This window comes from Selaginella moellendorffii, unplaced genomic scaffold (genome assembly GCF_000143415.4).
Source record: "Selaginella moellendorffii unplaced genomic scaffold, v1.0 SELMOscaffold_86, whole genome shotgun sequence".
NCBI lineage: Eukaryota > Viridiplantae > Streptophyta > Lycopodiopsida > Selaginellales > Selaginellaceae > Selaginella > Selaginella moellendorffii.
This window is the reverse complement of record NW_003314347.1, coordinates 584,877-612,872: the sequence shown is the minus strand read 5'-3', so window position 1 is coordinate 612,872 and position 27,996 is coordinate 584,877. Positions and strand designations below refer to the sequence as shown.

General features: G+C 48.3%; 7 protein-coding genes and 1 non-coding gene across 9 annotated transcripts; 4 read left to right on the top strand and 4 right to left on the bottom strand.

The window, feature by feature from the left end:
- The first annotated feature begins 458 nt into the window (after nucleotides 1–458).
- LOC9657744 (putative E3 ubiquitin-protein ligase LIN) lies at nucleotides 459–5,438 on the top strand. Its single transcript, XM_002988083.2, has 13 exons — nucleotides 459–1,393; nucleotides 1,464–1,838; nucleotides 1,889–3,097; nucleotides 3,147–3,291; nucleotides 3,342–3,578; nucleotides 3,637–3,946; nucleotides 4,006–4,130; nucleotides 4,188–4,307; nucleotides 4,358–4,489; nucleotides 4,549–4,674; nucleotides 4,733–4,843; nucleotides 4,905–5,048; nucleotides 5,104–5,438. The coding sequence occupies exons 1-13, from the start codon at nucleotides 459–461 to the stop codon at nucleotides 5,350–5,352; spliced, it is 4,218 nt and encodes a 1,405-aa protein (XP_002988129.1). The 3' UTR covers nucleotides 5,353–5,438.
- Nucleotides 5,439–12,055: 6,617 nt separating this feature from the next.
- On the bottom strand, nucleotides 12,056–12,135 carry TRNAL-UAG. The gene has a single exon. It is a non-coding gene; the product is annotated as a tRNA-Leu (tRNA).
- A 69-nt stretch (nucleotides 12,136–12,204) lies between these two features.
- Nucleotides 12,205–17,011, top strand: LOC9656779 (tubulin-folding cofactor D). The gene is made up of 19 exons (XM_002988082.2): nucleotides 12,205–12,377; nucleotides 12,435–12,695; nucleotides 12,747–13,033; nucleotides 13,085–13,187; nucleotides 13,235–13,411; nucleotides 13,464–13,622; nucleotides 13,696–13,812; nucleotides 13,864–13,968; nucleotides 14,024–14,194; nucleotides 14,250–14,465; nucleotides 14,535–14,733; nucleotides 14,782–14,987; nucleotides 15,042–15,263; nucleotides 15,315–15,794; nucleotides 15,852–16,130; nucleotides 16,195–16,239; nucleotides 16,295–16,480; nucleotides 16,548–16,843; nucleotides 16,902–17,011. Exons 1-18 carry the CDS (start codon nucleotides 12,354–12,356, stop codon nucleotides 16,836–16,838), a joined length of 3,528 nt encoding a protein of 1,175 aa, XP_002988128.2. The 5' UTR covers nucleotides 12,205–12,353; the 3' UTR covers nucleotides 16,839–16,843; nucleotides 16,902–17,011.
- Nucleotides 16,867–18,070, bottom strand: LOC9656778 (ubiquitin-conjugating enzyme 15). The gene is made up of 6 exons (XM_002988001.2): nucleotides 17,889–18,070; nucleotides 17,700–17,803; nucleotides 17,533–17,635; nucleotides 17,403–17,466; nucleotides 17,239–17,327; nucleotides 16,867–17,141 (listed from the first exon to the last, which is right to left on the bottom strand). The coding sequence occupies exons 1-6, from the start codon at nucleotides 17,973–17,975 to the stop codon at nucleotides 17,052–17,054; spliced, it is 537 nt and encodes a 178-aa protein (XP_002988047.1). The 5' UTR covers nucleotides 17,976–18,070; the 3' UTR covers nucleotides 16,867–17,051.
- A 91-nt stretch (nucleotides 18,071–18,161) lies between these two features.
- LOC9657518 (protein DECREASED SIZE EXCLUSION LIMIT 1) lies at nucleotides 18,162–20,178 on the bottom strand. The gene is made up of 12 exons (XM_024661836.1): nucleotides 20,042–20,178; nucleotides 19,917–19,979; nucleotides 19,782–19,850; nucleotides 19,667–19,723; nucleotides 19,449–19,594; nucleotides 19,357–19,397; nucleotides 19,208–19,280; nucleotides 19,004–19,153; nucleotides 18,861–18,952; nucleotides 18,701–18,807; nucleotides 18,577–18,640; nucleotides 18,162–18,524 (listed from the first exon to the last, which is right to left on the bottom strand). The coding sequence occupies exons 1-12, from the start codon at nucleotides 20,143–20,145 to the stop codon at nucleotides 18,432–18,434; spliced, it is 1,059 nt and encodes a 352-aa protein (XP_024517604.1). The 5' UTR covers nucleotides 20,146–20,178; the 3' UTR covers nucleotides 18,162–18,431.
- On the top strand, nucleotides 20,154–22,275 carry LOC9657517 (delta-aminolevulinic acid dehydratase, chloroplastic). The gene is made up of 12 exons (XM_024661838.1): nucleotides 20,154–20,460; nucleotides 20,541–20,652; nucleotides 20,709–20,782; nucleotides 20,851–20,919; nucleotides 20,978–21,061; nucleotides 21,118–21,187; nucleotides 21,249–21,304; nucleotides 21,359–21,480; nucleotides 21,538–21,609; nucleotides 21,669–21,750; nucleotides 21,802–21,879; nucleotides 21,935–22,275. Exons 1-12 carry the CDS (start codon nucleotides 20,188–20,190, stop codon nucleotides 22,097–22,099), a joined length of 1,257 nt encoding a protein of 418 aa, XP_024517606.1. The 5' UTR covers nucleotides 20,154–20,187; the 3' UTR covers nucleotides 22,100–22,275.
- Nucleotides 22,276–22,311: 36 nt separating this feature from the next.
- On the top strand, nucleotides 22,312–24,135 carry LOC9656777 (pentatricopeptide repeat-containing protein At4g02750). The gene has a single exon (XM_002988080.2). It carries the CDS (start codon nucleotides 22,312–22,314, stop codon nucleotides 24,133–24,135), a length of 1,824 nt encoding a protein of 607 aa, XP_002988126.2.
- Nucleotides 24,136–24,137: 2 nt separating this feature from the next.
- Nucleotides 24,138–25,573, bottom strand: LOC9657516. Of its 2 annotated transcripts, XM_024661837.1 has the most exons (6): nucleotides 25,287–25,573; nucleotides 25,005–25,222; nucleotides 24,782–24,947; nucleotides 24,488–24,722; nucleotides 24,336–24,415; nucleotides 24,138–24,280 (listed from the first exon to the last, which is right to left on the bottom strand). In XM_024661837.1, the coding sequence occupies exons 1-6, from the start codon at nucleotides 25,299–25,301 to the stop codon at nucleotides 24,152–24,154; spliced, it is 843 nt and encodes a 280-aa protein (XP_024517605.1). In that variant the 5' UTR covers nucleotides 25,302–25,573; the 3' UTR covers nucleotides 24,138–24,151. The 2 variants fall into 2 exon arrangements, with proteins under 2 accessions (XP_024517605.1, XP_002988045.2); XM_002987999.2 differs by having other exon boundaries at nucleotides 25,005–25,573.
- Nucleotides 25,574–27,996: the final 2,423 nt, after the last annotated feature.

Sequence of the window (27,996 nt, the reverse complement as noted above, 5' to 3'; positions counted from 1 at the left end):
AGCTCTTTGCCACAAGAAACCAGAAAAGGGAAGAAATTCTGGAGGGGCCATTCCGATCCATCTATGCCACCGCGCTAATTTTAAAAATGCGATCAAGGAATATGACCACTACTTGGCTGCAAAGACCTTCTCCAAGAGATGAAATCACAGTATGCTTTCCCAAGCCCGGGATGGCCATGAATATTCTGTTTCAAAACCAGGCCCTTAAAATTAGGGCTACCATTTATAGACGTGGCATGCCAAGTGTGTTGTGGCATACGTGGCAGCGTACTCATCTGCCACGTGTTAGTAAGAAATGGAGATGGACTGGTCGGCCGGCGGAGATTCTCTTGCAAGCAAGTGTCAGTGCCGCGCATGGATCCAAACAGTGGCAGCCTTGTCTTTCCATCCTTACAATGCCAGCGATCAAATATCCATTCCATGGTTTGGAACATTGATGTTCAAATTTTCCGATCATCATGACAATGCTTCCATTGTTTGACGCGAGCATAGAGAACGTCCTCCTCTCTTCCGTGTCGCGCTATGCCCTGGATGCCCTAATCGATCCATCCCGGCGGCGGCGGCAGCGCGAGGCGGAGCGGCGGTGGATCCTCGATCGGCAGCAGCAGCAGCAGGGCCAAGATCGCGAGGTCAGGTATGCGGATCAGGCAGTGCTCGCGAATCTTGGCTGGGGTATCGACGCGCTCGAGGAGGCGATCCAGACCGGCAATGTGGAGACGAAGATCGCTCGGCTGGATTACGCCGAGAAGATGCTCCAGGTGTGCGCGCTGCTGGATCGGGGGAGTGATACGGCGGGGATCTCCAATGCCTATCTCGCTGCCTCGGCTCACATGAATCTGGCGCTGGTGTGGAAGCTGCGGAGCGACGATCGCAGGGCCGCCGAGAATCTCCTGGAGATGTTCATCGCCGAGCCTTTCCAGTCGAGAGTGGATTTTGCCCCGGGGCTGTGGGAAGCGCTGTTCCAGCGGCATTTGACAGGGATTTCGAGCTGGTACTCCGAGCAGCGAGCGAAGCTACTCGCTGCTCCACCGTCTCAGGATCACGCAACACTTGGTCATGGTGGTGACTATAGTGTGGATTTTCCTTCATACTCCAGGGACGATTTCTTTGCGGTTTCTACCGATGAAGTGGCTCCCAACAATCTCCTTTCGGCGGTCACTCCCGAGCAAGCAGCTCAACTCCAGGTGCTCGAGGAGCTCTACCAGAACACGCTGGACGATCACACCCGACAATATGCCAAGTTCTACAGGGATTGTTTGAGGCTTCCGTCGTCACAGCTCAAGGTGGTCAAGCCTTTGCTGCCGACTGCTGAGCCGCCGGTAACGGACGAAGTCTTCCAGCCTTTGAAAGCTCAGCTGGAAGTGATTCAGGAGCATGAGAGCGACGAAGAGAGGTACTGTGGCTGCGGCTGTCGGTTTTCTGGATTGTTTTTTATCTTGTCCGCTCCGATGATCTTATTGCAGGGATGGAGACAATGAATTAGTGAACGACACGGAAACGCAATTGTCGTTTTCGCGGCAAATCAAAGATCACGAAAGCTCTGAAGAAAAGAAACAGCCAGCAAGCGCGACTTCTTCAAAAGGAGCTTCACTTTCGCGCTCTTCCTCGTTTGACAAGACGAGTGAAAGGTCGTACGAGCATGCGCATCCTATGTCAAGATCTTCAATCAGTGCTGAGTTTTCAAGACCAGGCGCTCAACAGAAAACGTCTCGATCATCTTCCTTTAATCGGAGCGAACTGGATACGAGTGAGCGCTCACTAGAGCGAAGGTGCTCGTTGAATCACGTCGAGCACTTGAATTCTATCTCCAGAGACGGTGATATTTACGATGAAGAAAGGTACTCTTACTACTTACTTTAGGGAGCAGTCCCTGACATTTTCTTTACAGGTCTGTGACGTCTGAAACGGATGCGTATGAAAGACGCATGGTCAGGCCTCCGAAAGACTTTGTCTGTCCCATCACGAACCAGCTCTTCGATGATCCAGTGACACTTGAGACAGGACAGACTTACGAACGAACAGCCATACGGGAATGGCTGGAAAGAGGGAACACAACTTGTCCCATCACCCGGCAGCTCTTAAAAAATAGAGCTCTTCCAAGTACCAACTACGTGCTGAAGCGGCTGGTGGAAAACTGGAAGGAAATACACGGTGCCGGCAATTCTATGGAATCCTTTTACGACGAGAACCAAGAGCTCTGGCAAGATTTGGAAAATGAGGATGCGTTGCTACGTTCTTCTCCGAGCAGTGTCATCAGCTCAAGCTCCAGGCAAAGTCAAGCTACGCACAAGAAACATATGAAGGATGACGCATCCGCTGTTGAAGGCTTCATGCACGAGCTAAAACCCGCGGTGGAGCGTTTGTGCGTGTCCGAGGATTTGCAAGAATGCGAGCAGGCCGTCATGACCATCGCAGCAGTCTGGGAAAAGTGTTGCGGTGACTTTAGAGTCGAGGCCAGCCTGACCAAAGCCAGCGTGATCGAAGGACTCGTAGAGGTGCTGTCGGTTTCAGTAGCGCAGGAAGTGCAAGTTGCTGCAGCTCGGATTCTCTCGGCACTGGTTGCAAGCGATGAATTTACGAGGCACACCATCGTGAGAGCGGACCCAGAACTCGAGTCGATTGTGAGGCTCTTGAAGAACGAAGTGGCTCAAGGAGCTGTTCTTCTTCATCAGTTGAAACTCTCGGCGAACGAGATGAACGCTCTAGACATTGTAGCAGACCTGGTGAAAATCCTAAGGAAAGGATTGGATGGTGGACAAGGACAGGGTGACAAACTTTGTAGTCCAAAGGCTGCCGCAGTTGGCTTACTCCAGCAACTGGTATCAACAAGTCCCGAGAGGCCTCATTCAAGTGCTCATTTGCTACTGGCTCTGGAAGCAGTCCCCATTGTGATAGAGAATCTCAAAGCAAAGGACATCGACGAGAGGCTGTCCACCATCTCAGTCCTGCTTTGCTGCATGGAAGCAGACGGCCGGTGCAGGAACTTGATATCCAGGACTGCACAGTTGGGACCTGTTGTGGAAATCCTTGTTAGAGGCTCTGGTTCCGCTCGGGAGCTGGCAACATTCTTCTTCTTGGAGCTTGCTCACTCAAACAGGTATGACTGAATCTTTCTTGACAATTTGCAAAACGACTTGTAAAAACAGGAGAGAGACCAACAACAAGGTGCTTACAACTGTGAAGAACGAGGGGATCCTTTCCACGATGCATGTTCTCTTTGTTGCTTGTCAAAAGGCGCCTACTGAGCATAAGCATACGATTGCAGTGCTTATGCTTCAGCTTGAGATTCTGGTGGGTAGCGTGTGCCTTTTTCCTCGCATTTTGCTAATAAAATTTGGCAGGGCCAGCGACGACAGCAAAGTATTTACAAAGAGGAAGCTTTGGATGCAATTGTAGCTGCACTGAGCAGAGAGTCACCATTCGATTGCCAAGTTGAAACAGCTGAAGCATTGGTGGCATTAGTGGGAAGATTTTCGTACGCGGGTACGCCTCTAACAGAAGCCTGGCTGCTCAAGTTAGCTGGTCTAGAGCAGCCTTATGAACTTCTTACGAACGAGGATCCTCAACAGGAACGCGAGGTTCTGGTGTCACAAAATCTCTATATTGATGGCTTGCTAATTGTGATCACGTTGACAGGCTGCAGAAGAAAAGGCTGCAAATCTGTGGGAACTGAATGCGGCTAGAGTGTTCCTTGAATACGAAGGAGGGGCAATTCTGGAGGCTCTCGGAGCTATGTTGCAAAGCAAAAACCTGGAGTTATGGAAGCCGTGCATGATATTTGCAGTCTGGTTGAGTTTCGTGGTGAAAAAGCTGCCTATTTCAGGTCTCCGGCCATATTTTCGTCGATATTTTCTGGCACCTTTTGTGGTAGCACTGGAATCTACGAAAAATGTCCAACAAAAAGTATTGGCTGCGTTGGGACTACACACATTCCTCGACGACGCAGGTAAGAAAATTTGGTGAGCCTTCCAACTATTACAAGGCCTTAGTACTGTCTCTGTGCAGAAAGTATGCAAGAGCTTATTGGCTACGCTAAGGATGTGGTCAAGCCATTCAGGCAACTGAAGAAGGTGACATGGATTGCACAGGAGTTTATTGAAGCTTTTATCAAGTGTACGTCGTTGAATCCAGTAAGTAGAAAGATCCCCGTTCTATAGAGCAAGAAAGTGAGCTTTTTAACATAACAGATGGAGCTCTGGCAACATTCTGAAGTTGGACAATTGGATGTCACTCGAAGCGGGGAGGTTCGATGCCTCGCACGAAGTAAAGGAAGGCTTTTCAGCGGACACTCCGACGGCAGCATTCAGGTTTCAGTTTCTCTCTCTCAATTCTATGTAATGTGAGTTTTGCTTTTCAGGTCTGGGAAACAAAGAAAAAGGTGCCAACTTTGCTTCTGGTACTTACTGACCATAGCAAGGCCGTGACGAGCCTGGCCTTGTCGTCGTCTTCAAACCGGCTGTATAGTGCCTCGCTCGACAGGACTGTTCGGGTAAGCACAACTTTAGAGATTTTCGGCTGTTAAGTAACTCGGAGAGGCAATCTTTTCAGGTGTGGGCAATCTCACCGGAGAGTGTTCTCTGCATGAATGTGTTGGACTTCAAGGAAGCCGTTGGTGCACTGGCCATCAGTGGATCTACTATAGCGACCGCAACACCTCAAGGCAATGGAATCAAGGTTGGTTTTACATTTATCCTCTGCATCCAGGACTTGAGTTTCTTCTGTGTTCTTCAAGGTACAAGCTGAAAGTAACTCGTCGAAGCAACTCAATTCTGGCAAGCACGTCCAATGTCTTGCAGTTTCAAATGGAAATATCTATTGTGGGTGCACCGATACGAGCATCCAGGTAAATAGTAGAAATGCACACTTCAGTCTGAAAGAAATATGTTGGATACAATGCTTGGCAGGAAGTTGATCTACAGGAGAATTCTGTTGTGACCATCCAGCCAGGAACGCGATCTCTACTGGGAAAGAAGCCAGTCTACGCTATACAAATTTTCAAGAGCGAGATTTTCTCTGCTGGAGCTGTTGTGGAAGGAGCAGCAGTCAAGGTAAGGAAAGTCTCGAATCAATACAAAGTTTCATACACCTCTTCTCTAATGGCAGGTATGGGATCAAACCGACTACTCTTTGAAGCGATCTCTTCCCACAAACTTGGAGATTCGATCCATAGCAGTGCACGACGATTTCCTGTACCTCGGATCGTCGTCGGGAATCATCGAGGTTTGGCTGAGGGAGAGAAACACTAGAGTCTCGGTGCTTAACATTGGCAGCAAAGTTAACGCACTCTTGCTGGACGGAGATGTTGTCTACAGCGCGTCAGAGGATGGAAAGATAAGAATCATCTCGTTTTGATAGACGTCCAAAGTTTTAACTCAGAGCTTGGATTGAGAAAACAAATTGGTCTAATTCCAAACATTGTTTTCATCATTATGGAAGAACTCAAGCCATGTCCTTCAAGAGCTTGCGAAACCATCTCCAAGAACTCCAAAATATTGTCAATGACAACACGCTCATTCCTTGGGTTGCTTTTGTTATCTTCGTAGCTCAGTTCTTCCGTTGAGAAATAGTGAATTGTGGCCTCCACCACCTCTTCAAACTTTTCCTGGAATCTCTATCCCATCCTTGGATATCTTCACTAAACTTTCAGCCAGCTGTTTATTTAGAAACATTCCTCTTCAAACTCATCCCTAGAATCATCATCCAGCTGTTTATCTCCCTCTTCAAACTCTTTATCTAGAAAATATTTTTCTCAACACTGACCTCACAACATCACCCAGCCACGCGCACCCATTCTTTCATCGTGTCATCCATGAGCTGCGTCACTTTGTCATCCTCTTCCAATCCAATCAATCGGGCTGCTTTCCTCATGGTTTTGGCTATCCCTTCCCTGGATTACATGCAATCTTTCACCTTTCTCACATCTTCATGGAACTTATCATCCCTTGTCAAGAGCAGCACAAGATCTGTGCTCCATCCATATCTTTCCTGGGTGACATCTTTGAAGAACTCCTTGTTTACAAAGAGCATCGTATGAAGAGGGGATGGTACTTGGGAGAGCTGGTGAGATTTGCTGTGGAGCTCGAGTGCCAGGGGTGTCACCTCTTAGGATGAGAGAATAGATATGGTGTGCAAGATAGATGTTGTAGTAAAGTGGATCGAGGAAAAACCCAAACCGGAGCCAAGGGCATTGAAAGCTCTGCTGGAGCTTTGCCTGAACTGAAGCATGATTTTCGCGAAGAAGCCCTCCTGGTCATGAAGACGTGGGGGCTGATGCTTATGGCGAAAAAGTGAACGGGAGTCCAAGTTATAACATCCAGATCAAACGGGACTGAAACTCCAACGCATCCAGACTTTGCAAAACCATTTGCGATGCAGTAGAAGTGATCCTTTGTCAATTGGACTCCAAAGTCCGGGAGCATTCTCACAAACCAATCTAAATTGTCGGTGTAACTCAAGACGAGTGCTCAGCCGTCCTGTTTATGATCATTTGATTGTAAGGCCTTTAGTTTTACTCAATGACAAAAAAAAAAGGAGCTCCTGCCATTTGGGACTGAAATAAGCTGCTCGGCTAGCTTGCACTTGTGAAGTTAGTACACTTTAGGTTTGGGAGGCTGGCCTAAATTCGAACTGTGTTTGATTCACCAAGAGCCATGACTTTGGTGAGAAAGTAGATCACTTCCATAAATTTGTTGTGATTTTTTTCTCTGGAGGCTGATATTAACCAATTAGAGTAGTTATATGGAAGATTTGTGAGTGTGAATGTCATAGTTTTGGCAGCATTATACACAACTTCTTGCTTCAATCAGCATTTTCTTAATCTATTTCATAGTCACAAAATTTTTCTATTAAATTAGTTCTGATTTTGCATAGCATAAATATATGATTAAAATAATTTAGGGATGTGAGGGCCAAGTGTACGGCTACGATGCCGTATACTAATATTAGCGTAGTGGATTTTGGTAGCCGTCGGATTGGTTTCAATCCGGACCACTCGCTCCTGTATATAAGCTAGGGTTTTTGGGCTAATTAATATGCACATTTCTGTATTCCCTTTCCATATTCCAGGCACTCACATTGGTGGAGGTGAGGGGCACTTTTGATTGTCCCTGAGGAGTGCTTGGATTTGGGATTTTGGTTTCGATCTAGCTTTTGTATCGTCTAGATCTAACTTTTTCCATTTCCTTTCTTTTGTTCTTTCTTTTAGTTTAGATCTAGCTTTTTGCGTTGTCTAGATCTACCATTTCCTTCTAGCCTTTTGTCATCTCTCTTCTTTTGCTCTTTCTTTTTCGCTCATCTTCATGGCAGATCCGCAATCTCCTCCTTTGACTCTAGAGCAGCAGTTGGTACAATTGCTTGATACTATGCGCTTGCAATTGAACAATTAAACTCAGTTGATGGTGGCGTTCACGGCACGTGGTACAACTCCTCCTGCTCTTGGTGCTAATCCTCGTGTTCGGCCGGAGTTCTTTCACGGAAATCCTGGGGATGATGTGTACCATTGGTTCGATCACTTCACGGTGATTGCCACATATCATTCTTGGGATGATGCTCGACGTTTGCGTGAGTTTCCCACATGTCTCCAAGGGACGGCGTTGCAGTGGTACAATGGTTTGAGCGCAGCCACTCGTGGGGATTGGAGTGTTCTCCCGGACGTCTTCAAACGCGCCTTCGGCCATGCCGATGATTGTGATGATGCTTTCCAACAATTGCATCGTCTTCGCCAAGGGCCATCTGAGTCGGTGATGCAATTTGGCGTTCGTTTCCGAAGTCTTTTGCTTCGTGCAGAGCCAAATATGTCGGAGCGGATCAAGCTAGGAATGTTGTGGCCAGCACTTCGTCAAGATCTTGTCGGACTTGTGCATGCACTTGCTCCTGCCACCCTTGACGATGCTCTTCGCTTAGCACAACGTTATGAGACGTCGCCTCTTCCACTTCTCGCTGCACGTCCTTCCGCTCCCCTTCCTATGGGTGATGGTCCTGTTCCAATGGAGGTTGATGCTGCTGCTGCTCGAGTCCAAGGACAAGCGCGAGGACGTGGTCGTGGCCGTGATGTTCACTGCTGGGCGTGTGATGAAGTTGGTCATACTTATCAGCGTTGCCGTCGTTTTCCAGATTGGCGACCTCCATTTCCTGGGTGGAGACCTTGGCGTCAGCAACGTCCTGTGGGTGCTGCTGCAGTGGAAGGTCTGGACACCGAGATGCATCCGGGAAACGAGGAGTCGCGCGAGTAATGGAGGGACCTTGCGCGAATAAATCAGTGACCCCTCCATCTTTCTTTCGGGAGTATCATCAAGGGGTTCATTCGGCACCGGTTCATCCCGTGTTTACTTTCCAAGCTCGTTTTTATAACAAGAGGTCTCCTATTATTCTCTCTGTGTTGGTTGATACAGGTTCGAGTTTATCTTCTATTGCTCGACCTGTTACCACACGTTGTCGTCTACACTTGCGTCGTGCGGCGGAACCAGTTTTCATTCTTTATGGCAACGGCCGTACACATGCATGTGCATGGGATGAGGTGGACCTGGTTGTGCGTGTGGGCGATCTCGAGCTTGAGTTGCAGTCGTTGCGGGTGGTGCCGAGTCAAGCTTTTGACCTCATTCTTGGTATGGATTGGTTGCAGCGCAATCATGCCAAGTGTGACTTTGAGGCTTCTCCCCCTTGTCTCATACTTCCTTATGTTTCATCCATTCCTCTCACTTCCATACCTCTTCGTCCCTCTACTTCTACCTCTGCTTCCATTACTTTTGTTCCCCCACTCTTTCCTTTTGTGTTTCCATCTTGTTCTGCTTTTCCCTTTTCCAATCCCTTCGACGATCTTTGTGTTGCAGCAGTTGACCGGCTCATGAAGGAGTATTCTGATCTCTTTGAATTTGACCTATCGTCTGGGGCCAAGATTGCCACACGTCATCCGATTCCAACCGGGGATGCTCGTCCAATCAAGGTTCCTGTTCGTCGTCGGTCACCTAAGGAGATCAAGCTTTTACGAGCCAACGTCAAGGAAATGCTTGAGAAGGGTGTTATTCAGAAGTCGCGGAGTCCTTGGGCATGTGAACCTCATCTTGTGACGAAGCCTGATGGGAGTATTCGTTTCTGCATCGACTATCGCCCGTTAAACGAAGTGACGATCCCAGATGTGTATCCTCTTCCTCACACTGCTGATCTCTTAGATCGTCTGGGGCGAAGTTGTTGGTTCACCAAGCTAGATCTTGCTTCTGGGTATTGGCAAGTACCGATGGCCGAAGAAGATATTCCTAAGACTGCTTTTCGTACACCATTTGGTTTGTACGAGTTCTTGGTGATGCAGTTTGGTTTGAACAATGCTCCCGCAACTTTCCAGCGGATGATGGACGAGGTTCTTTGCGATATGCCAGAAGTGACTGCTGACTTCATTGATGATGTCTTGATCCACTCGGAGGGGACGTGGGAGGAGCACGTTCATGATGTTTGTAAAGTGTTGGATCGGCTACGTGATGTTGGTTTAAAGCTGAAGCGGTCAAAGTGCGTGTTTGGGTCCAAGGACACAACTTATCTTGGGTACCGTATTTCTCGTGAGGGTTTGCAAGTTGATCCTGACAAACTTGTGGCTGTTCTAAAGTTCCCTACTCCGAAATGTATGAATGATGTGCAGCGCTTTTTGGGTAAGGTGCAGTATCTCGGTCGTTTTGTGGATCATCTTTCCGATCGCACTACACCATTGCGAGCGTTGCTGAAGTCATCAATGTCATCTTTCATCTGGTCTCCGGATTGTGAGCGGGCGTTCGTGGATCTCAAAGAGCTATTGACGACTCCTCTGGTTTTGGCATATCCTGACTACACTCAACCTTTTATTTTGCGCGTGGATGCTTCTAACATTGGTCTTGGAGGTGTGTTGATGCAAGAGAGCTCGAGTGTGCCTGGTCAGCGCCATCCCATTGCATACATAAGCCGTACATTACAACCAGCGGAGATGAACTACTCCACGACGGAGAAGGAGTGTTTAGCAGCAGTCTGGGGTTTCGAGAAACTTCATGCATATCTACATGGTTCTCGGACTTTACTTGAAGGTGACCATACTGCTGTTACTTCATTATTGAAGCGGAAGAACCTGGTTGGTCGTACGGCTCGATGGGCTTTGAAGCTTCAGATATATGATTTCGATGTTGTTCATCGCCCAGGGAGTTCTATGGCTGATGCTGATGCCCTTTCTCGAGCTCCTCTTCCTTCTCCACTCACTTCTCATGTTTCTGACGAATCTGTTGTTCCAGCGTCTGTGGATTTTCTAGATGAGGATTCTGTGCCGTCGGCAGTTGCTGTCCTTGACGTTCAGTGTCCACAGGGTGCAGAGCAAGATCTACCTTCTCTTGATGAGGTTCGCGAGGCTCAAAAGATTGAGCCGTGGATTCGAAGGCTTCGAGATGGGTTTGAGAATCCTGCATCACTTGCTGATGACTAGCCTTTCCGGCATTTACATTCTCAATATCGCCTTGAAGATGGCCTTCTTTATTTTGTGGGGACGGATCCTGATGATCATTTACGGTTGGTGGTGCCTTCGGTGTTTATTCCGCGGTTTCTCCATGCCTACCATGATTCTCCTGTTCTAGGTGGGCATATGGGACACCGTTGTGTCACCGAGAAGCTGCGCAGGTCTTTCTATTGGCCGGAGATGCGACGTGATATTATCTAGTATGTGCGTAGCTGCGGTTGGTGCCAAGCTCGTAATACTCCCCCTTGTGCTGCGGAAGGACGGTTGGAGTCAATTGCAGTTTCCCGTCCGTTTGAGTTGGTGGCGTTTGATCTTATGGGACCTTTTCCACGATCGACTGCTGGCAATGAGTATGTTATTATTGCTTCTGACTACTTGACTCGTTGGGTGGAAGTTGGTGCTCTTGCTAGCGCCTCTGCAACTGCTGTTGGATACTTCCTCCTCAATCGAGTGGTGTTCCAGCATTCTTGTCCAGAGCGGATTCTTTCAGATAATGGTCCTACATTTATGGCTGAGGTATTTCATGTTTTGACATCTCGGTTGGGGATACGCCACACTTTTACGAGTGCTTATCATCCACAATCAGACGGTCTGGTGGAACGGCTCGTTCGGACATTCAAAGGGATGATTGCGAAGTATGTGAACTTTCAGCATTCGGATTGGGATGGTTATTTGCCGTCTCTTCGGTATGCCTATGTCACAGGGGTGCAGAGTTCTGTTGGTGCTTCACCATATAAACTTCTATATGGTCATGATCCAATATTACCAACAGAGCTGGGTTTACCTTCGCAATTGCCACGAGCTCCTGATGCTAGGTCATGGGATTAGTATTTAACAAGCATTCTTCCACTTGTCCGAGCAGAGTCTGCCGAACACTTAGGCCGTGTACAAGTGGGACAACAACGGCGCTACAACTCCCATCATCGTCCACCTGCGGAGTACAAAGTGGATGATTTGGTGTTAGTCCGTTTTCCCCATCTTACGATACGTGGTTTATCTAAGGGGCTCCTTGCGCAGTGGAAAGGACCGTATCGGGTGTTGCGGCAAGTTGGACCGCAAGTTTATGAGGTTCGGCATGACGTTCAGCAGGCCGATCCTCCGGAGATTGTGCATGTGCAGCGGTTAAAACGCTTCATACAAAGGGATCAGGAGCAGTTAATACCGTCTACAGATCCGCCGATGCCTCCTCCTGACGTTCCTCCAAATCCCGGCCCATCTACAAGAGAACCCTGACGGCCTTCCATTATTCCGAGAGGAGGGGATGATGTGAGGGCCAAGTGTACGGCTACGATGCCGTATACTAATATTAGTGTAGTGGATTTTGGTAGCCGTCGGATTGGTTTCAATCCGGACCACTCGCTCCTGTATATAAGCTAGGGTTTTTGGGCTAATTAATATGCACATTTCTGTATTCCCTTTCCATATTCCAGGCACTCACATAGGGAATAAATAAATATTATGCATTAGAGTTTTAAATTATTCCATTAATTTAAACTTATAAAAATGTAGATTTTGATCTAAAATTGTATTACAGTTTCCAAACGCTCCAAACACTCTTTTGTATATAACCTAAAATTTTATTTAAATTCCTGATGACGGCTGTGGGATTTGAACCCACGCCCTTTCGGATTGGAGCCTAAATCCAACGCCTTAGACCACTCGGCCAAACCGTCATTATATGATTATCGAAATGTTAAAAAGAAAAACGTATGCTCTGGATTAGGTCAAAATAATGGTGGACGCCTCTGGCCTGGCCGCGATCGATCACGGCGAAGCGTGCGACGAGGATTATGCCGGCGAGGAGCTGCGGAGGTACTTCGTGCAAGAATGGAGCTCTCTCAAGGAGCTCCTGGACAGCATTGTGGCGGCGCAGGGATCCGCGGAGCTTGGCATGTACAAGAAAGCGCAAAGCATTGTAAGATCTTGTTTTGAGCGATCGGTGAGTGAGTTTTCTATGGTTTCTTGGCTGTAGATCGACAAGTATCAAGAACAAGGGCATCTACTGGAACCACATTTGGAAGTGATCGTTGTTCCTCTCATGGAAGTTCTTCGCTCCAATCTAGCGGGGTGTGAGGACATCCAGGACGCCGACTTGGAGATTGTCAAGAACGTTTGCTGTGTCATTCACAAGCTCATCACGGTGTGTGGCTACAAGACGGTGGTCAAGTTCTTCCCTCACCAGGCATCGGATCTCGAAGTAACAGTCGCCCTCCTGGAGAGATGTGACAAAGAGGTTGGTTTCTTCTTCTTTTTCGAGAACTTTACGTGGTTTTCTCGTGAACAGATAAAGGAATGTGGCAGCTTGAAGGAAGAAAGCGTGGGTGAATATGAGACCAAGTGTAGCTTGCTTTTATGGCTCTCGATCTTGGTTCTCATCCCTTTTGACTTAGCTTCCGTTGATACTGCCTTGGGGTACTCGACAACGAGCACGGCATCTTCGTCGCCTCTCGTCGAGAGAATGCTGAACTTGTGCAAGCAGTTCTTGTCATGCTCTGGTCCTGTTCGCGAAATGGCTGGAGTCGTTCTGTCCAGGCTTTTGACGCGGCCGGATATTCATTCTCATCTTCTCGGGTACGAATAAGTGCTGGTAAATGATCTTGGCATACTTTCTTCTCGACGCAGGTTCATGGCCTGGTCACAAGACGCACTGAAAACTTCTCAAGACAGCTCTACAGGAGTTTTTCTTATTCCTGGTACAGTCAATGCACTGGCTGGAATTTTCAAGGTGAGATGTTCTTCTTGCTATCGGCTGTGTTAACGTATTCTACGCAGGTCGGAGATCGTAGCATTCTACTGGAAATTGCACCTATTGCATGGAAGGAAGCGAGTGCGCTATCCGACTCGCCCCTTGCAACTCGTAGTCCTTTGCTACGAAAGCTTCTCGTCAAGCTGATTCAGCGCATCGGCCTAACATATTTGCCTCCAAAGCTAGCGGCGTGGAGATACATGGTCGGTGGCAAGTTCTATGCAACCAGATTTGACTTATTTCTTGCGTTTGCAGCTTGGCACGAAGTCTCTTTCCCAAAATCTGGAGAAAACAAGCGACGTGCTGCCTGACGATGCCTCTGCCCCCACCGCTGAACAGGACGAGGATGGCTGTGACGTTCCAGAAGTTATTGAAGAGATAATGGAGAAGCTTTTATCAGGACTGAAAGACAAAGTAATGGACTTGTAAGAGGCATTCTTTTTTTCCTTTTTTATCTCATGTTGGCACTGACGGTTTTGTTTCTTAGGATACAGTCGTGCGGTGGTCGGCTGCGAAAGGCCTGGGGAGAGTAACGAGTCGTTTGAGCTCAGAAAATGCCGACGATGTCGTTGCATCGGTTTTGGAACTGTTCTCACCAACTGAGGTACAGTCTGAAGCTACCCGTGCTTGAAAGTTTTGTGATTCCAAGCTGCAGGGTGACGGTGCATGGCATGGAGGATGCCTAGCACTTGCCGAGCTAGCACGGCGTGGCCTGTTGTTGCCAAGACGGCTCCCAGTGGTTGTACCTCTGATTATCCAGGTCTGTATATCCTTGTTAGGCATTGCATGTTGTAAAACTTACAATGCATGGGCAGGCGTTGCATTACGACGTTCGAAGGGGTCCGCATAGCGTCGGTGCTCATGTCAGAGATGCTGCTGCCTACGTTTGCTGGGCATTCGCGAGAGCATACATGCCGGCCTTGATGAGTGAGCATTTGAAGAAGCTGGCACCTGAAATGATCGCTGTTGCCTGCTATGATCGCGAGGTTTGTTGCTCTTCTTTTAAGCTTTATGCAAAATGATTAACATCTGCTTTACCAGGTTAACTGTAGACGGGCGGCTTCTGCTGCTTTTCAAGAAAATGTAGGACGTCAGGGGAACTTTCTTCACGGGATCGACATCGTGAATGTTTCAGACTACTTTTCTGTTGGTTCTCGTCCGCATGCCTACCAGCATGTTGCGGTGTTCGTCGGACAATATGAGGAGTACCGAAAGATATTAATTGACGATCTTTTACTTTCGAAAATCCGTCACTGGGTAAGACTTTTCTACTCTTTTTCTTCTTTCGCCGCATGACATCCTGGATATTGGTTTGTGTGTTGATAGGATAGGGGCCTAAGAGAATTGGCAGTTGTAGCACTTTCGCTTTTGGTGAAGTATGACCCGGAACTCTTTGAGACTACAATCCTTGGGTCCCTTGGTTCATGGAGTCTTTCAGCTGACCTCAATTTGCGTCATGGAGCTACATTAGCTGCTGCTGAAGTTACTCGTGCTCTTCATGAATGCGGTTTCAAACTTTCGACAGGTACTTTTTGTGCAAGTTTGCAGCTGCATTGCTAATATCATCTACCAGAGAAGGAAAAGCTCGTAGCCGGTATGGTACCAGCCATTGAGAAAGCTCGACTATATCGTGGAAAGGGAGGGGAAATCATGCGTGCCGCTGTTTCGAGGCTCATTGAATGCACTGCATCGTCGGGCATTCCGATCTCTTCAAAGACAAAGAAAATTCTTCTGGACACCTTGGACGAAAATCTAAAACATCCCAATGCTCAAATCCAAGTAAGGGTCAAGCTGCTCCGGACATACTCAAATTCACAATTTGATCTTTTGCAGGCGGTTGCAGCCGCGGGGTTTAAGAGATTTGTCACGGCTTACTGTTTTCCCGTAAACTCTTCCGCGATAGCGAGCACCACAACAAAACATCTTCAGGGTCTGAAAGACGTGAATCCTGCCAGACGTCGTGGTTCTGCTCTCGCACTTGGCTCCTTACCCCAAGAGTTCTTGTTTCCACTGTGGAAAGACGTCGTAGATGGTCTGTGTAGTGCATGCCTTGAAGTAAGTCGTTGTTTTTGAGCTGAAGCTGCTTGGTAATCGTGACACCTGCAGGAGAACGTGGAAGAACGAGATCCAGAAGCACGAGTTAATGCTGTGCGCGGTCTGAGAGATGTTTGCAATGTTTTGGCCAACTCCCAGTCCCAGTTTCCGGATGATTTTTCGGTGGCATTCGTCGCAACATTAGGTGGGCAAGTATCTGACTGTCTTTTCAAGGCCTTGGACGACTATGCCATTGACAATCGTGGAGACGTCGGCTCTTGGATAAGGGAGGCTGCCATGGAAGCTCTGGAAACATGTACAGTTCTTCTTTGCAAGCTCTCGGACACTCAGTCCCTCGTGGATGAAAGATTCGCCGTCCGTGTGTTTGGAGGCTTAATCAAACAGGCTGCGGAAAAGATTGACCGTATACGAGAAGCAGCAGGGAAAACGTTACAACGTATGCTGCACAAGCAGGAGTTTACAATACCGTGCCTACCTCACCGATGCGAACTACAGCAAATATTTCCAAGCGACGAAAGTTTACTCTGGGCCGTAAGTTCTATCGTTTGATTGTTGTTTCAATGATATTGACTATCGCATGTTGTTTAGGATCCCATGGTGGCGTATCCGCGGCTCGTCAGATTGATTTTGTTTCCCGAGTATCGATCGTATTTTGTCGCCGGACTAATTGTCTCGGTCGGAGGGATATCGCAGACGCTAGGCAAAGTCTCACTGCAGGCCCTCCTGGACTTTTTAAACTACAGGATCGAGAATGATAACCGGGATATCAGTCTCGACCAGGACCGAACTGGAGTACTCGCCAGAGAACTTTCGCTGGTACTTAAAACATCTGCGGGAAACGATAGGCTTGCCTTGCCTGCGATCAAGGTAAGCTCTCCATCTCTCCAGCTTCTCGATGGATTTGGAGTTCATGCATGCTACTGCTTTCCAGACAATAGACGCATTATTCAGCAAAGGAGCGTTCAACGACTTGAAGGTGATTCTTTTATACTCAATTCAGTTTTTCGTTCCTAACATCGTAAAGCTTTCAGTCCATAAGCAACACATTTGCAACGGAAATCCTGGATTCCTTACAAGCCGAACTTAAAGGCAGCAAAGACGTGAGCAAGATCCTTTCGTGTATCAACGTTTTCATGGGCATTGCTTCACTCCAAGTCCAGGCCAGCAAGCAAGCACAGTCGCAGCTGCTAACTCTTCTGGGGCACCGCTATCCAAAGGTTCGTTTTTTTTTTTCTTTTTTTTGGTTTTCGTCCCACAGCATGGAGCATCCTTTTTGTCATACAGGTGCGAAAGGTTGCCGCAGAGCAATTATATCTGGTCCTCCTCCAAAACGGCCAGTTCTTTGGCAGCAGCGACGCAGTGGACATGGCTCTGGGTTTGCTCCTCGAGACGTGCTGGGACGGTCCAATCGAAGGACTGAGAGACGAGAAGAAGAAGCTCTTGAGCTTGTTCGGTGTGCTCGGTCCAGCTCCATCCCCGGACAACAGCGCAGGAAGCCAGCACGGCCTCCCTCCACTAAAATCCAGCGACGAGAACGCTTCCTACGCTTCCTTGGTAGATGCGGCTGGCTACTAGACCCGGTAAGCATGCTAGAAGAAACAAATTTTGATCGCTAAAAGGTCCACTTTTGATTAACAGGATAGGAGATCTTAGAGAAGGCTTAGTCAGAGTAAGTTATTGACAACGTATAGTGTGCCTTGGAAAAGAGAAGAACAAAGGCTCTATCAATGATATGGTAATCTTCCGTCTCCCAAATTTTCTAAGCCTCCAAATCTTTCGCATCTTTCGTCAGACATTGTCATCGTGGAACCACCATCTCGTGTCTTTGGGCGACTTGCGGCAGCTTTTAACGTATCTGTCATTGTCCTGCGGCCGCTCCTAGAAGAATCAAAAATTCAGAAAAGGAGAGTCAGTCACCATCTCTCACAAGCTCACGACCTTTCGGGACAAACAAAAAGCGAATTTTTGCGAGTACCTTGGCCGGAGAACTTGAGAGCATTGAGAGAATGCTCATGCAAACCGAGCAGACGGTCATGGCTGGGGACCAAGACTCGTACAGAATGTCTGCAGTGAAAGTAGACCAAGCATCCAAGCGTGTCGTCAATGGCGTAAAAGAGAAGGAGAATCGAAGCTCCTTACCTAAGCAAATATGGCCATTGCTGTAGATGTGGGGATGTAGAGGAGCAGGCTCCAAGAAAACGACCTGGAAACCAATGAACCCAATGAACAAAGAAAGAAAGAAAAAAAAGGCTTTGCTTGAATTCGTTACCTGAGGTGATTCCATCGGATAGTTCTCTGGGAATTCAATCTGGAGGATGTATTTCTCGTCTGCGTAGAGCGTTCCCGACGCCCCAATCATATCTATGTGCCACCTGTTCGAGAAGGAAAGAGAAAAGAGAGGAGAAATCGATCGGAATTGCGAAATCGCGGCTGTACCTCTGGAGATTGTCCGAGTATTTGTGCTTGAAACCAGCTGGAGGATTGATCTGCCACTCTGCGAGCTCCTTTTGGAGGCGATTGGCCGCAATCTTGCTCAGCACCTGGAAGAACACATTGAGGGATCCAAAAGCTGACAATCACGCTGGAATGTAGCTGCGCGCACGGGAAAGAGAGACCCTACTCGACCTTTTGGTGGCCCGACGAGACGGCCGTATCGGGCGCGCGACGAGACGGCCGCTTCTTCGATCGGACCTCCGCCTCGAGCGACGCCATGGATCGATGGCGCAAATCCGAAAACCCTAAGGCGCTGGAATGGAAATTTTTTGCGCCTCCTTCCAAAATGCTATAAGACTCTTCTCACACGCACAGCAACGAAGCAAAATGGAGGTCCCAATTCCAGACCCAATCGGACGGCTCAAACGCCCGACATTCCGGAGATCCAACGGCCGAGATTACGGATCTAATCGGACGGCTCAAACGCTCGACATTATGGAGATCCGACGGCCACGATTACGGCTGCGCCGCACTCGAGCTACCAAGAAGATACTTCACGCTACACTGAAAGCTCCCATTCCTTTTCTTTTCCTCTCTCTTTCGTCTAAATTCTTACCAATCCCCGTCTCAATCGAGGAATTTGGTGGTGTACTTCGAGCATTCTTTTTTTTTCTTCATCTTCTTCTTCTCCGGACGAAGATTTCATGCTTAGCCATACTTGCTGGAATCGTAGCTTTACGGCGGGTATAATGACCACAGTGCGATGCACGAATCTTGAGATGATGAAGCTAGCAAAGCGTTGTCGCTGGAGAACGCAACTCCAGTCACCTACAGGCAAAAGCAGTGAGAATGCTGCCTCGCAGCAAACCAAGGCACTCACCGATGATGAATGATACTTGAGAATCGCTAGAGCGCGCCTGCGTTGATAATCATATATCCGGACGCTGGACTCCGCGAAGGCGCAAATAATTTGTGAGTGAATGAATGGTTCCACTGAAGCTTACCGGTTATCCCATCCAGCAGTGGCAGCGATCTTACAGTCTGGACGAACTGCGACGTCTCCAATACCAGGCCGTCCGTGGTTTACTTCCAGTATCGACGCAAACGCGTTCTACAAATGGAAAAAACGGAAGTTGGAGCAACCTTCGACATGATCGAACGAACCTGCTTGTAGTCAATGTTGAAAAACACCGTTTTCTCGTCAGCCGCACCGGACATTCCACCTCGGCACCAATCATCCAGCGCAAGGCTCAACACTGGCAGGAAAATGATCACGACCAGTGCTACAAAAGTTGCGTGTTATGTACCAGGTTCCGTGTGAAAACGAGCAGTAGTACGAGGAGAACGACAGTTTCTCATGTCCCATAATGCCATGCTTCCATCCTCGTACCCAACGAGTGCGTTGGGTGTCCCGTCTAGCTCAGGTGGTACAAATAGCTCGAGCGCCATACACATTCCTGCGACAGGGATTTAGAACGTTCACACATTGATATGCCTCGAACATAGATTACCTGAGCCTTTCGTATCGTGATGATGATGCAGCCGCTCCACACGAACACCCGCATCGACGTCCCAGATTTCAGCCTGCAAGCTACACGATTTAAGAATCAATCAGCGACTGAAGGAAGGTTTCGGGAAACTAGAGGGAGCTGCCACTTACAATCGAGGGCTCCTCGCCAGCAATGGCCACGAGAGACTTTCCTGGGACGAAAAATGAGGCAAAGTTTGTCTGGCAACCCAAGGTTGTATTACCTGAAAGATTTCGAGCTATAAGATTGTGCTCCACATTGTCGTTCTCTTCCAGGGCAACTTCAGTAATGACAGGAGCAGTAGACACTCTCAAAGGCGAGAGCTTGCAAAAATGATACGCATTCGTTCTGATTGTGACCAGAGGTTCCCTGCAAGACGAAAACCAAAGAATGTGAGAAAAGGAAAAGGAGAGTACAACCCCACACACAAAAAAAAAAGACCTTGATAAGCTTGCTTCACCTAGCTGCCAGCATTTGACAGTGCCATCGCGTCCTTGGCTGCGAGAACAAAGACGATGGTACTCACAATCACTCAAGCAAAAGAAAGCTTGCTTGCCTTAGAACTTTGTTCTCCATAAGCCCGCTAGTGCCAATTCCAATCACTCCAGCCTTGGGACTGTGTGCTCTAAACCGAAAGAAAAAACGCAATAAAATTCACTCTTGATCGATCCTCCAAAAGAATTTTACTCACTGGCACGAAGCGATCGTCCTTCTGCGACTAACATCCCAAATCCGTAGCTCGCCATTTGTGTCACTGAGATGAAAGAGATGAGGCCGAGAGCGCGAGGGAAAAACAAAGATCGCTTGGATCCCTACCCGGAGAGGAGGAGCTTGGCGCCGTGAAACGCGACGGCATTCACGCACGATCTGTGCGCCCTGAGCACCGCGATGGGATCTGGAGGGCGCCCCAGGCTAGACATCTACCTGGAAGAAATATTTCGATAAACCCTAAAACCACGGCAATGGCGCTGCTTCTTCCTGGCGGCATTGCCACTCCAGGGCTGGTTTGGAAGCAGCGGAGGCGCGCATCGATCTGCAAGGCCTCCGCGGCGCCATCGCCTGATCCGGCGTGGAGGACGAATGTAGTCTCCGAGAGGGCTGCTAGAAGCGGTGTGGAAATCTCGCGGAGCATCGAAGAATGCGAGGCTGCTGTGGTGTCGGGGAATCCTCCAGAGGCTCCTCCGGTTCCAGCCAAGCCCAAGGCGCCACAGGGTACTCCTCTGGTCACGCCCCTGGTAAGCGATAGCGGAAAGAATTTTCTTTCTTTCTTCTTGTTCTTCTCGGTGAATTCTTCTCGTGGTTGGAATTCTCGCAGAGATTATCATCCAGGCCTCGTCGAAACAGGAAATCCGCTGCGCTGCGAGCTGCGTTCCAAGAGACCACTTTGACGCCAGCGAATTTCATACTGCCTCTTTTCATCCATGAAGGTTCTTCGCATTGTTTCTAGAGTTTGCTTGAAAGGCAAAGAACTTCCTTGCGTCAGGTGAGCAGGATTCACCCATTGGAGCGATGCCCGGTTGCTTTCGACTGGGATGGAAGCATGGATTGGTCGACGAGGTAGGAAAGTTTGTTCTTGGCTAGAAAAGGTGGCTCCTTTTTTTTCTTCTTGTCCTGTTACTTGCCAGGTTTACAAGGCTCGAGATGTTGGAGTGAACAGCGTTGTTCTCTTTCCCAAAATTCCAGACGCTCTCAAGGTATGTGCTAGATCAATTCCAAGCACCGAAAAAAGAAAGTGCTCAAGCATTGTGCCAGTCCGCCACAGGAGATGAAGCGTACAATCCAAATGGCCTTGTTCCGCGAGCTATACGCATTCTCAAGGATAAATACCCCGACCTGGTGATCATCTCTTCTCTAGTTTCGGTTTTGTGATCCTTAACTTCTTTCCATTCCAGGTGATCTACACGGATGTGGCACTGGATCCATATTCATCTGATGGTCACGACGGAATTGTGAGAGAAGATGGTAAGCACGGATGCTGTTCCGTCGTTTTTGTGATGCTAAACTGCTTTCTTTCTCGTGTAAGGCGTGATCATGAACGATGAAACTGTCCATCAACTATGCAAACAAGCTGTTGCTCAGGTTTTTTTCTTGTTCTTTCTCTTTTTCTGGTTTGCTGAGGTTTCGTGCTATCAGGCTGAGGCTGGTGCTGACGTTGTGAGCCCGAGCGATATGATGGACGGTCGTGTTGGTGCGATTAGAACAGCTTTAGATGAAGCTGGATACCACGACGTCTCGATCATGGCATACACCGCCAAGTAACTCTTTCGTCCCTTCTCTCTTTTTTGGATCTGACGCGCCTTCGCTGTTCTCAGGTATGCAAGCGCGTTCTATGGTCCATTCAGAGAAGCTCTGGACTCAAATCCCCGTTTTGGAGATAAGAAAACGTAAGCAGTTCCTCTTTATCTCCAACTCTTTTGCTCACTCTCTGGAGAATGAAAACCAGATACCAGATGAACCCAGGCAACTACAGGGAGGCTCTTCTCGAAGTACACGCAGATGAATCCGAAGGCGCAGACATACTCATGGTAAAACAGCTCTTCCAACATTTGGAGTTTCGCTCACAAGTTTCTCCACAGGTGAAGCCGGCTATGCCATACCTCGACGTGATCCGACTCCTACGTGATACATCAGCACTTCCCATTTCAGCTTACCAGGTAAAGTTTTACATCACACTTTCGGTTTTTTTTTTTCAGCTTTGCTACATCCCAGGTTTCTGGAGAGTATTCTATGATCAAGGCAGCGGCATCGCAAGGCATGCTGGACGAGAAAAAAGCGGTTTTGGAGTCTCTACTTTGCATCAAGCGAGCTGGGGCCGATGTCATTCTTACTTACGCCGCGTTGCAAGCGGCCAGATGGTTGTGTGGTGAGAAATAAGAAAAAGAAAATGAGACATCATTCACGGGAGATGGAGGAGAAAGATCACTCAAAACATGGCTGTATTTAAGCTCGGGACTCTGGAAAGAGTGAGCTGTGGCCGACGTCATTCATACTTTCGCAGCGTTGCAAGGGGCCGGATGGTTAAATAAGAAAACGAAGTTTGCTTTGCGGGATATGGAGGAGACAAAGGTCTTCTTCTGATGGAATAAATGCGTGAGCTTTCCACGGGCAGTGTGAAGGAGGATCTAGCGTCGTTGGTGGCATCGTGCAAGGATTTGTCGCAGGCCAGGCAGCTCCACGCTCGAGTTCTTTCCAGCGAGCAGCTCTCGCAGGATAGGCATCTCTGCAATCTCTTGGTGAAAATGTATGGCAGATGCGGGAGCGCCCGTGATGCGTTTGATGTCTTTCAAAGCTTGCAGTCGAGAGATGTTTTCTCTTGGAACATCATGCTGAATGCTTATGCCCAGAATGGGCATCTTGAGACCGCAAAAACGTTTCTAGAGAGCTTTCCAGAAATGAACGTAGTTTCATGGAACACCATCTTGGCTGCTTATTCAAACCATGACTGTGCAAACGAAGCTAACCAATTTTTCAATAAGATGCCTGCATGGGACACAGCTTCATGGAATACTTTGATCACTGCATATGCCAGAGGAGGGCATATGGATTCGGCAAAACTTCTCTTTGACAAGATGCCGGAGTGGAACGAGATTACCAGCATTGCCTTGATCACTGGATTCGCCAGCTCCGGAAGCCTGCATTCCGCAAAATATGTCTTTGATTCCATTCCAGAGTTTGCTCCTGCGGCAGCAATGGCTCTGATCGCGGCATACGTGCGTAAAGGCCACCTCCACGAAGCCAAGCACATCTTTGACAAGCTGGAGCAGCCGAGCATCGCAGCATCCACTAGCATGATCACTGCTTACGCGCAAGAGGGCGATCTGGAAAGAGCCAAGCAAATCTTTGACGGGATGGAACTCTTGGACGAGATTTCATGGACTGTGATGCTCCAGGCGTACGCACAACGAGGAAAGATGAGAGAAGCCAAGCGCTTGTTTGATTCTATCCCAGTTCCGGTGGACAAGGGCCGCGATCTCGTGGCGTGGAGCGTGATGCTGCTGGGTTACACACAAGCAAGAGATGTTCCTAGGGCGAGAGACTTGTTTGAGACAATCCCACGGAGAAATGTCGTGTCCTGGACGCTCATGCTCCAGGCTTACGTCGAAGCCGGGGAGTTTTCCAACGCCATCGAGCTCTTCAATTCCATGCCCGAAAGAAACGTCGTGTCAATGACCGCCATGCTTGCTGCTCACGCCGGGCGACAAGACTTGGAAGCCGCAAAGTTTATGTTTGATTCCATGCCCGAGAAGAACTTGGTCTCGTGGTCGGCGATGCTGCAAGGCTACGCTACCAGCGGTGACATCCGAGGAGCAAAGATCTTGTTCGAAGAGATGCCGTGGAAAGACACAGTTGCCTGGACAACCATACTCCAAGCGTACGCTCAAGCTGGTCACTTGAGAACTTCCTTGTTCGTGTTTGAGACGATGCCCGAGCGAAACGTTGTGTCGTGGACGGCAATGATCTCGGCTTTTGCTCACTCTGGCAACCAGATGGATTCGATCCAAATTTTCCACGCGATGAACTTGGAAGGAGTGAAGCCCGATGATATATGCTTCGCCAGCGCTCTACTTGCTTGTAACCATGTTGGATTGCTCTACAGAGGCCATGGTTATTTTACCTCGATGAGAAGGGATCACGGGATTGCTCCAGGGAGAGAGCACTACTTTAGCATGGCCGATATTCTTTGTCGAGCAGGACGGCTCGAGAGTGCGCAGGAACTTATACGTACCATGCCTTTCGTGCCGGAAGTCTTGCACTGGGGATCGCTGCTAAATGCATGTAAACTTCAGGAAAATACGAAGATTGGAAACAAAACTGCCAAGCATCTGTCGACTCTGGATCCCAACGACGCTGCTTCTCACGTTCTCTTGTCAAATCTCTATGCTTCTCTTGGGAACTTGGGTAGAGCTTAGATCAAACAACACTTGTTTATAGTTGTAAGACCACTTTCATGTCAAAAATCTCTTGATCATTCGGAGTGATCTCCTGACACTCTTTTGGATCCTCGAGCACTTCTCCTGACAGCCAGGGCTTGAATGAATTCATCATACAAGAATGCTGCAAAAGAATAAGCTCTCAGTCAAACACATTTAGAGCTTTGGAGATTGATCACCTGTAGCCAGAAAAAGAATCCACGCAACAGTCGAAGCCTCTTCTCTGAGCTTCTAGTCACACTGAGAACTTCAGTAAAGTCTACACAAAACGAGAACGAGGAAACAGAGAAGAAGATGAGAAAAACTTTGAGCTGATCATATGTAGCGTCACCTGGAAAGTGGTCAAGATACGAGTTCCCTGCATTTTCAGTCTCGAATGGAACGCTTCCCTGGCGCGTTTGTCTCAACTTCACGACGGGCTTACGATGGCTCACATCTCTCTCCATTCTCTCAAGCTCGTCACCATCAAACGATCTCTCGAGCTCGGCTTCCAGCTTTTGGCCGAAACTCGACGTACTAGTAAGTCTCGGCTCCAATACCTCCTCAACATCACAAGAACCATCTTCCTGCTCGAAATAAAAGCCGTGGAGAGAAAAGAAAGAACGAGGAAGAACAAAGACAGCACCTCTGGAATCAGATCTTGACCGGACTCTTTTGGCAGAGCTCGAGTTTCCGTGTAGACTTGATCATCCTGAGTGACCCATTGATGCTTTCTGGGTCTCCCGGGCTTGCGCTTGATGCTCGGATCGATGTATTTCTTTGGTCTTCCTCGTTTTCTCTTGGTCTTAAATCTATAAGAGCAGTTAAGAGCGAGCAAGAGAACGCGATGGATGAAAAGAATCGCACACCTCGGCGGAGGGACCGTGTTGACCGATCCATTTCTGTGCTGAACGGTGGGTTGAACTACGTTGACCGGGCCTGCCGCTACGAGAAAACTGTGAGAGACAACATGGAAGCACAGTGGCGATGGTGCTGCCGGCACCACATTGTAGATCATCTTGTCCAGGTGCGAGTGGAGGCTTTGGATCGAATCAAACTGGAGCAGAACTGGACCGCCGACGCTTCCCTGCATGGATCGCCACTTGATCATCGATCAAACAGTGAAGCCAAGAGTAAAAAAGCGCTCAAACCGTTGAATCAGCCATGTATGTGTAAGAAGCTCTTAATGGCAACCTCACACGCTTAGGACGCTAAACCAAAGCTCCATATCAATCCAGATCGGACACTAAACAAGCAGCATGATCACCATCTAGATCGATTGATCGATCTGAGAACTTTTAAAGACAGGAACTGTGTGTTATGTGTCCTCTACTCGATTCGATTTGCTTCAAGTCAGACACTACACACTGTTCTCGGTGGGATGCTCGTAAGTTTCGCTCCCTCGGTGCCACAAAACTACTGAATCCACTGTCGGTTATATATACATAAAATCTGATTCTCTTTCCACATGACACAAACAGTCAGTCGTCAGGCAGTTCGGGCGCACAAAATTTCGATTCCACGAACGAAACCGTAGCTTCATTTAATAAACAAGCGACGGAGATATGCGGGGGAAATTAATGCTTACGAATGAAGGCTTCTGGGCATCCCACAAGTTAACGTTCTCTTGGTGGTATAAATATATAAGCATTTGGCACAAAGCATCATGAATTCATGTTAGTTTTCTGTTTGGAGCTTGACCTCTTCTTCGATCAAAACCATGTATTTGGACCGGGTTGCAAGGTCAATGGCCTGCATTCATGCATGCACTCCAACCCAAACGCATCGCCTGCCACGTGCAAGGATCAGACAACAAACCCTAATTCTCGCCAGCCAAGTTAGACAGAATCTTAGACTTACGTAGAGCGCGCAAATGCAGCCTCCATTGCAACATTGCGCTGCTTGAATGCCGCCAAGAGACGTGACGACCATTCAAGAGAAAAGTATCCACGACTCATGTTGCACTATAACATCTACGTATTAATTTACTCTTGTCGCCGTGCTTGACTATTTTGTATATGCCGTGGGTATGCAACCAAATCTCTGGGGCGCGCAAGATCTCGCTGATGTAAACTTCACATTCCGGGAAATACAAAAAACTTCAAGGCACCACCTAAAACGGCGCTAAGTTCATTCACTCCCCCGTTGAAATGTGTCAAAACCAAAAACAAAAACAAAACCGGATAAACAAAAACCGAAACGGACAAAGCCCTCTAAACATTCATCTTCACTGCCGCAACCCTAATTCGTCGGTTGGATTGGAGACGGAAGATTTCAGCAGCCAACCACCATCTAAAGGGATTGAACCTTCGTCCGTACATTCCCTTGGACAAGTATACATTGATGCATGGATGATATCATCAATGATTGTTCACCTCACTGCAAGGGTGGCAAATTGTGGGCATGTACTCGTTTCGTGCATTTGCTGGTCCCAAAGCCATATACATTGCTACCAATCCCAAAGCAGATTCACGAATATGCGCCCCACTGCAGACACAACTTCACGTGGGCATCTGTGGCCCGGATTGCCACATTGGCCATGCAAAGGTGGTGAGGCATGCCTGTCGCGCTGTTATGTCTGGTTGGGGGGAAAGCGTTGCTGGTCCAGTTGGGATGGACAGTGAGAGTGCGCGGATGCCCCCTTATGTGCTTGTTTTCTTGTACTCGCTTTCTTCCGAAAATGTCCACGCCCAGACGAAAAAATCTGGAAAGCTTGTGACGAGATCACTGACATTTCGCTGCAGGGAAACAATTACCACCCGCCCTCGCAAACGAGCTCGCTCTTCTTGCAGCGTTGAAATCAATCAAGCTGTCTACCAGAACTGTCGCGGGGCCGTCGATCTCGTTGTTCTCGTGCAATTTGTGGCGGACCTTGTCGCCCAAATGGCAGCAACCTCGAGAGTTACCCACAGCCCCATGGGGAAAGGAATCCAAATCCAAATCTCCGCCACCTTTCAGAGCACCGAAATGAGAGGAATCTCATAACCCTTATGACAGTACTTTAGAGGCAAACGCGGTGTTGCAGTTCCAGTTGCCAACCTCGAGTTCGCAAACTGGGGCCTCCACGCCCACGTGACTGCCTCTTGTAGAAAAATGTTCCCAAAAGACGAGCTGACGGGGCCGGCCACATCGGATGAGTACTCCACGTCCGCGCAACATGTCGCCCAAAGCCCACCAATCCACACGTCACATTGGCCATTCCACGCGAGAGATGCTTGACCGGAATTACCAAGCATGGGCATTTTGGCATCTTTCTCGTGTTGTTTTGCGATTTCAAGGAGCGAGATGGCGAGATTATTAATATGCGGATTGCCGTAGAGGGGGGAATATTGAGGGCTCAAGTGCAATACTTTAGAATAATTTACCCATTGCAAGAGGGTGGCGAAACAGGAGTCACTGGGGAGACCGCCCCATTCAATCTATGCACAATATATTTGGAATATTATCGGTGTTCCTGATAGATTGTTTGCGAAACATATGTGTCTGTGTCTAATCTCTCGAATGGAAATCCAGTTGCAGGCTGTTTTTGTGAGTCCTCAAAAGGTGGATGGAGGAATCGTTGAACCTTGACTGGCATCTCATATTAAACAAACAAATCCCAATCCTGAATGGAAAAGGTGGCGACGATGATCCGCTCGTCTCTGGTCGTCTCTTGTTTTTGCTCCCATCAAATCAATCATGCCCACAAACACAGTTCGAACGTTACAATCCGCATACTACCTACTATCTCGTTCGAGAAAATGGGAATCAAACATTGACTTGTAAAATAATTGAAGAGGAAGGCCGTACATTTTCCGTACGTGGAGAGGAATATCCGGCCGAGTTTAAAATTATAAAAATGGTGGAAAGGCACGAAAGTGA

Excerpts from the sequence above, each read along its gene's own strand:
- LOC9657744 (XM_002988083.2), top strand. The coding sequence starts at position 459 with ATGACAATGCTTCCATTGTTTGACGCGAGCATAGAGAACGTCCTCCTC. Across the intron at positions 1,394-1,463 it reads CATGAGAGCGACGAAGAGAG|GGATGGAGACAATGAATTAG; the intron begins GTACTGTGGCTG and ends ATCTTATTGCAG. Across the intron at positions 4,675-4,732 it reads CTCAAGGCAATGGAATCAAG|GTACAAGCTGAAAGTAACTC; the intron begins GTTGGTTTTACA and ends GTGTTCTTCAAG.
- LOC9656779 (XM_002988082.2), top strand. The coding sequence starts at position 12,354 with ATGTACAAGAAAGCGCAAAGCATT. Across the intron at positions 13,188-13,234 it reads CACTGGCTGGAATTTTCAAG|GTCGGAGATCGTAGCATTCT; the intron begins GTGAGATGTTCT and ends TATTCTACGCAG. Across the intron at positions 13,813-13,863 it reads AACTGTTCTCACCAACTGAG|GGTGACGGTGCATGGCATGG; the intron begins GTACAGTCTGAA and ends TCCAAGCTGCAG.
- LOC9656778 (XM_002988001.2), bottom strand. The coding sequence starts at position 17,975 with ATGGCGTCGCTCGAGGCGGAGGTCCGATCGAAGAAGCGGCCGTCTCGT. Across the intron at positions 17,804-17,888 it reads TCTCGTCGGGCCACCAAAAG|GTGCTGAGCAAGATTGCGGC; the intron begins GTCGAGTAGGGT and ends GTGTTCTTCCAG. Across the intron at positions 17,467-17,532 it reads ATCCGATGGAATCACCTCAG|GTCGTTTTCTTGGAGCCTGC; the intron begins GTAACGAATTCA and ends ATTGGTTTCCAG.
- LOC9657518 (XM_024661836.1), bottom strand. The coding sequence starts at position 20,145 with ATGTCTAGCCTGGGGCGCCCTCCAGATCCCATCGCGGTGCTCAGGGCG. Across the intron at positions 19,595-19,666 it reads GGTGAAGCAAGCTTATCAAG|GGAACCTCTGGTCACAATCA; the intron begins GTCTTTTTTTTT and ends TTCGTCTTGCAG. Across the intron at positions 18,808-18,860 it reads TCAACATTGACTACAAGCAG|AACGCGTTTGCGTCGATACT; the intron begins GTTCGTTCGATC and ends TTCCATTTGTAG.
- LOC9657517 (XM_024661838.1), top strand. The coding sequence starts at position 20,188 with ATGGCGCTGCTTCTTCCTGGCGGCATTGCCACTCCAGGGCTGGTTTGG. Across the intron at positions 21,305-21,358 it reads GCAAACAAGCTGTTGCTCAG|GCTGAGGCTGGTGCTGACGT; the intron begins GTTTTTTTCTTG and ends TCGTGCTATCAG. Across the intron at positions 21,880-21,934 it reads TTCCCATTTCAGCTTACCAG|GTTTCTGGAGAGTATTCTAT; the intron begins GTAAAGTTTTAC and ends GCTACATCCCAG.
- LOC9656777 (XM_002988080.2), top strand. The coding sequence starts at position 22,312 with ATGCGTGAGCTTTCCACGGGCAGTGTGAAGGAGGATCTAGCGTCGTTG.
- LOC9657516 (XM_002987999.2), bottom strand. The coding sequence starts at position 25,246 with ATGATCAAGTGGCGATCCATGCAGGGAAGCGTCGGCGGTCCAGTTCTG. Across the intron at positions 24,416-24,487 it reads GTATCTTGACCACTTTCCAG|ACTTTACTGAAGTTCTCAGT; the intron begins GTGACGCTACAT and ends CGTTTTGTGTAG. Across the intron at positions 24,281-24,335 it reads GATTCTTTTTCTGGCTACAG|CATTCTTGTATGATGAATTC; the intron begins GTGATCAATCTC and ends ATTCTTTTGCAG.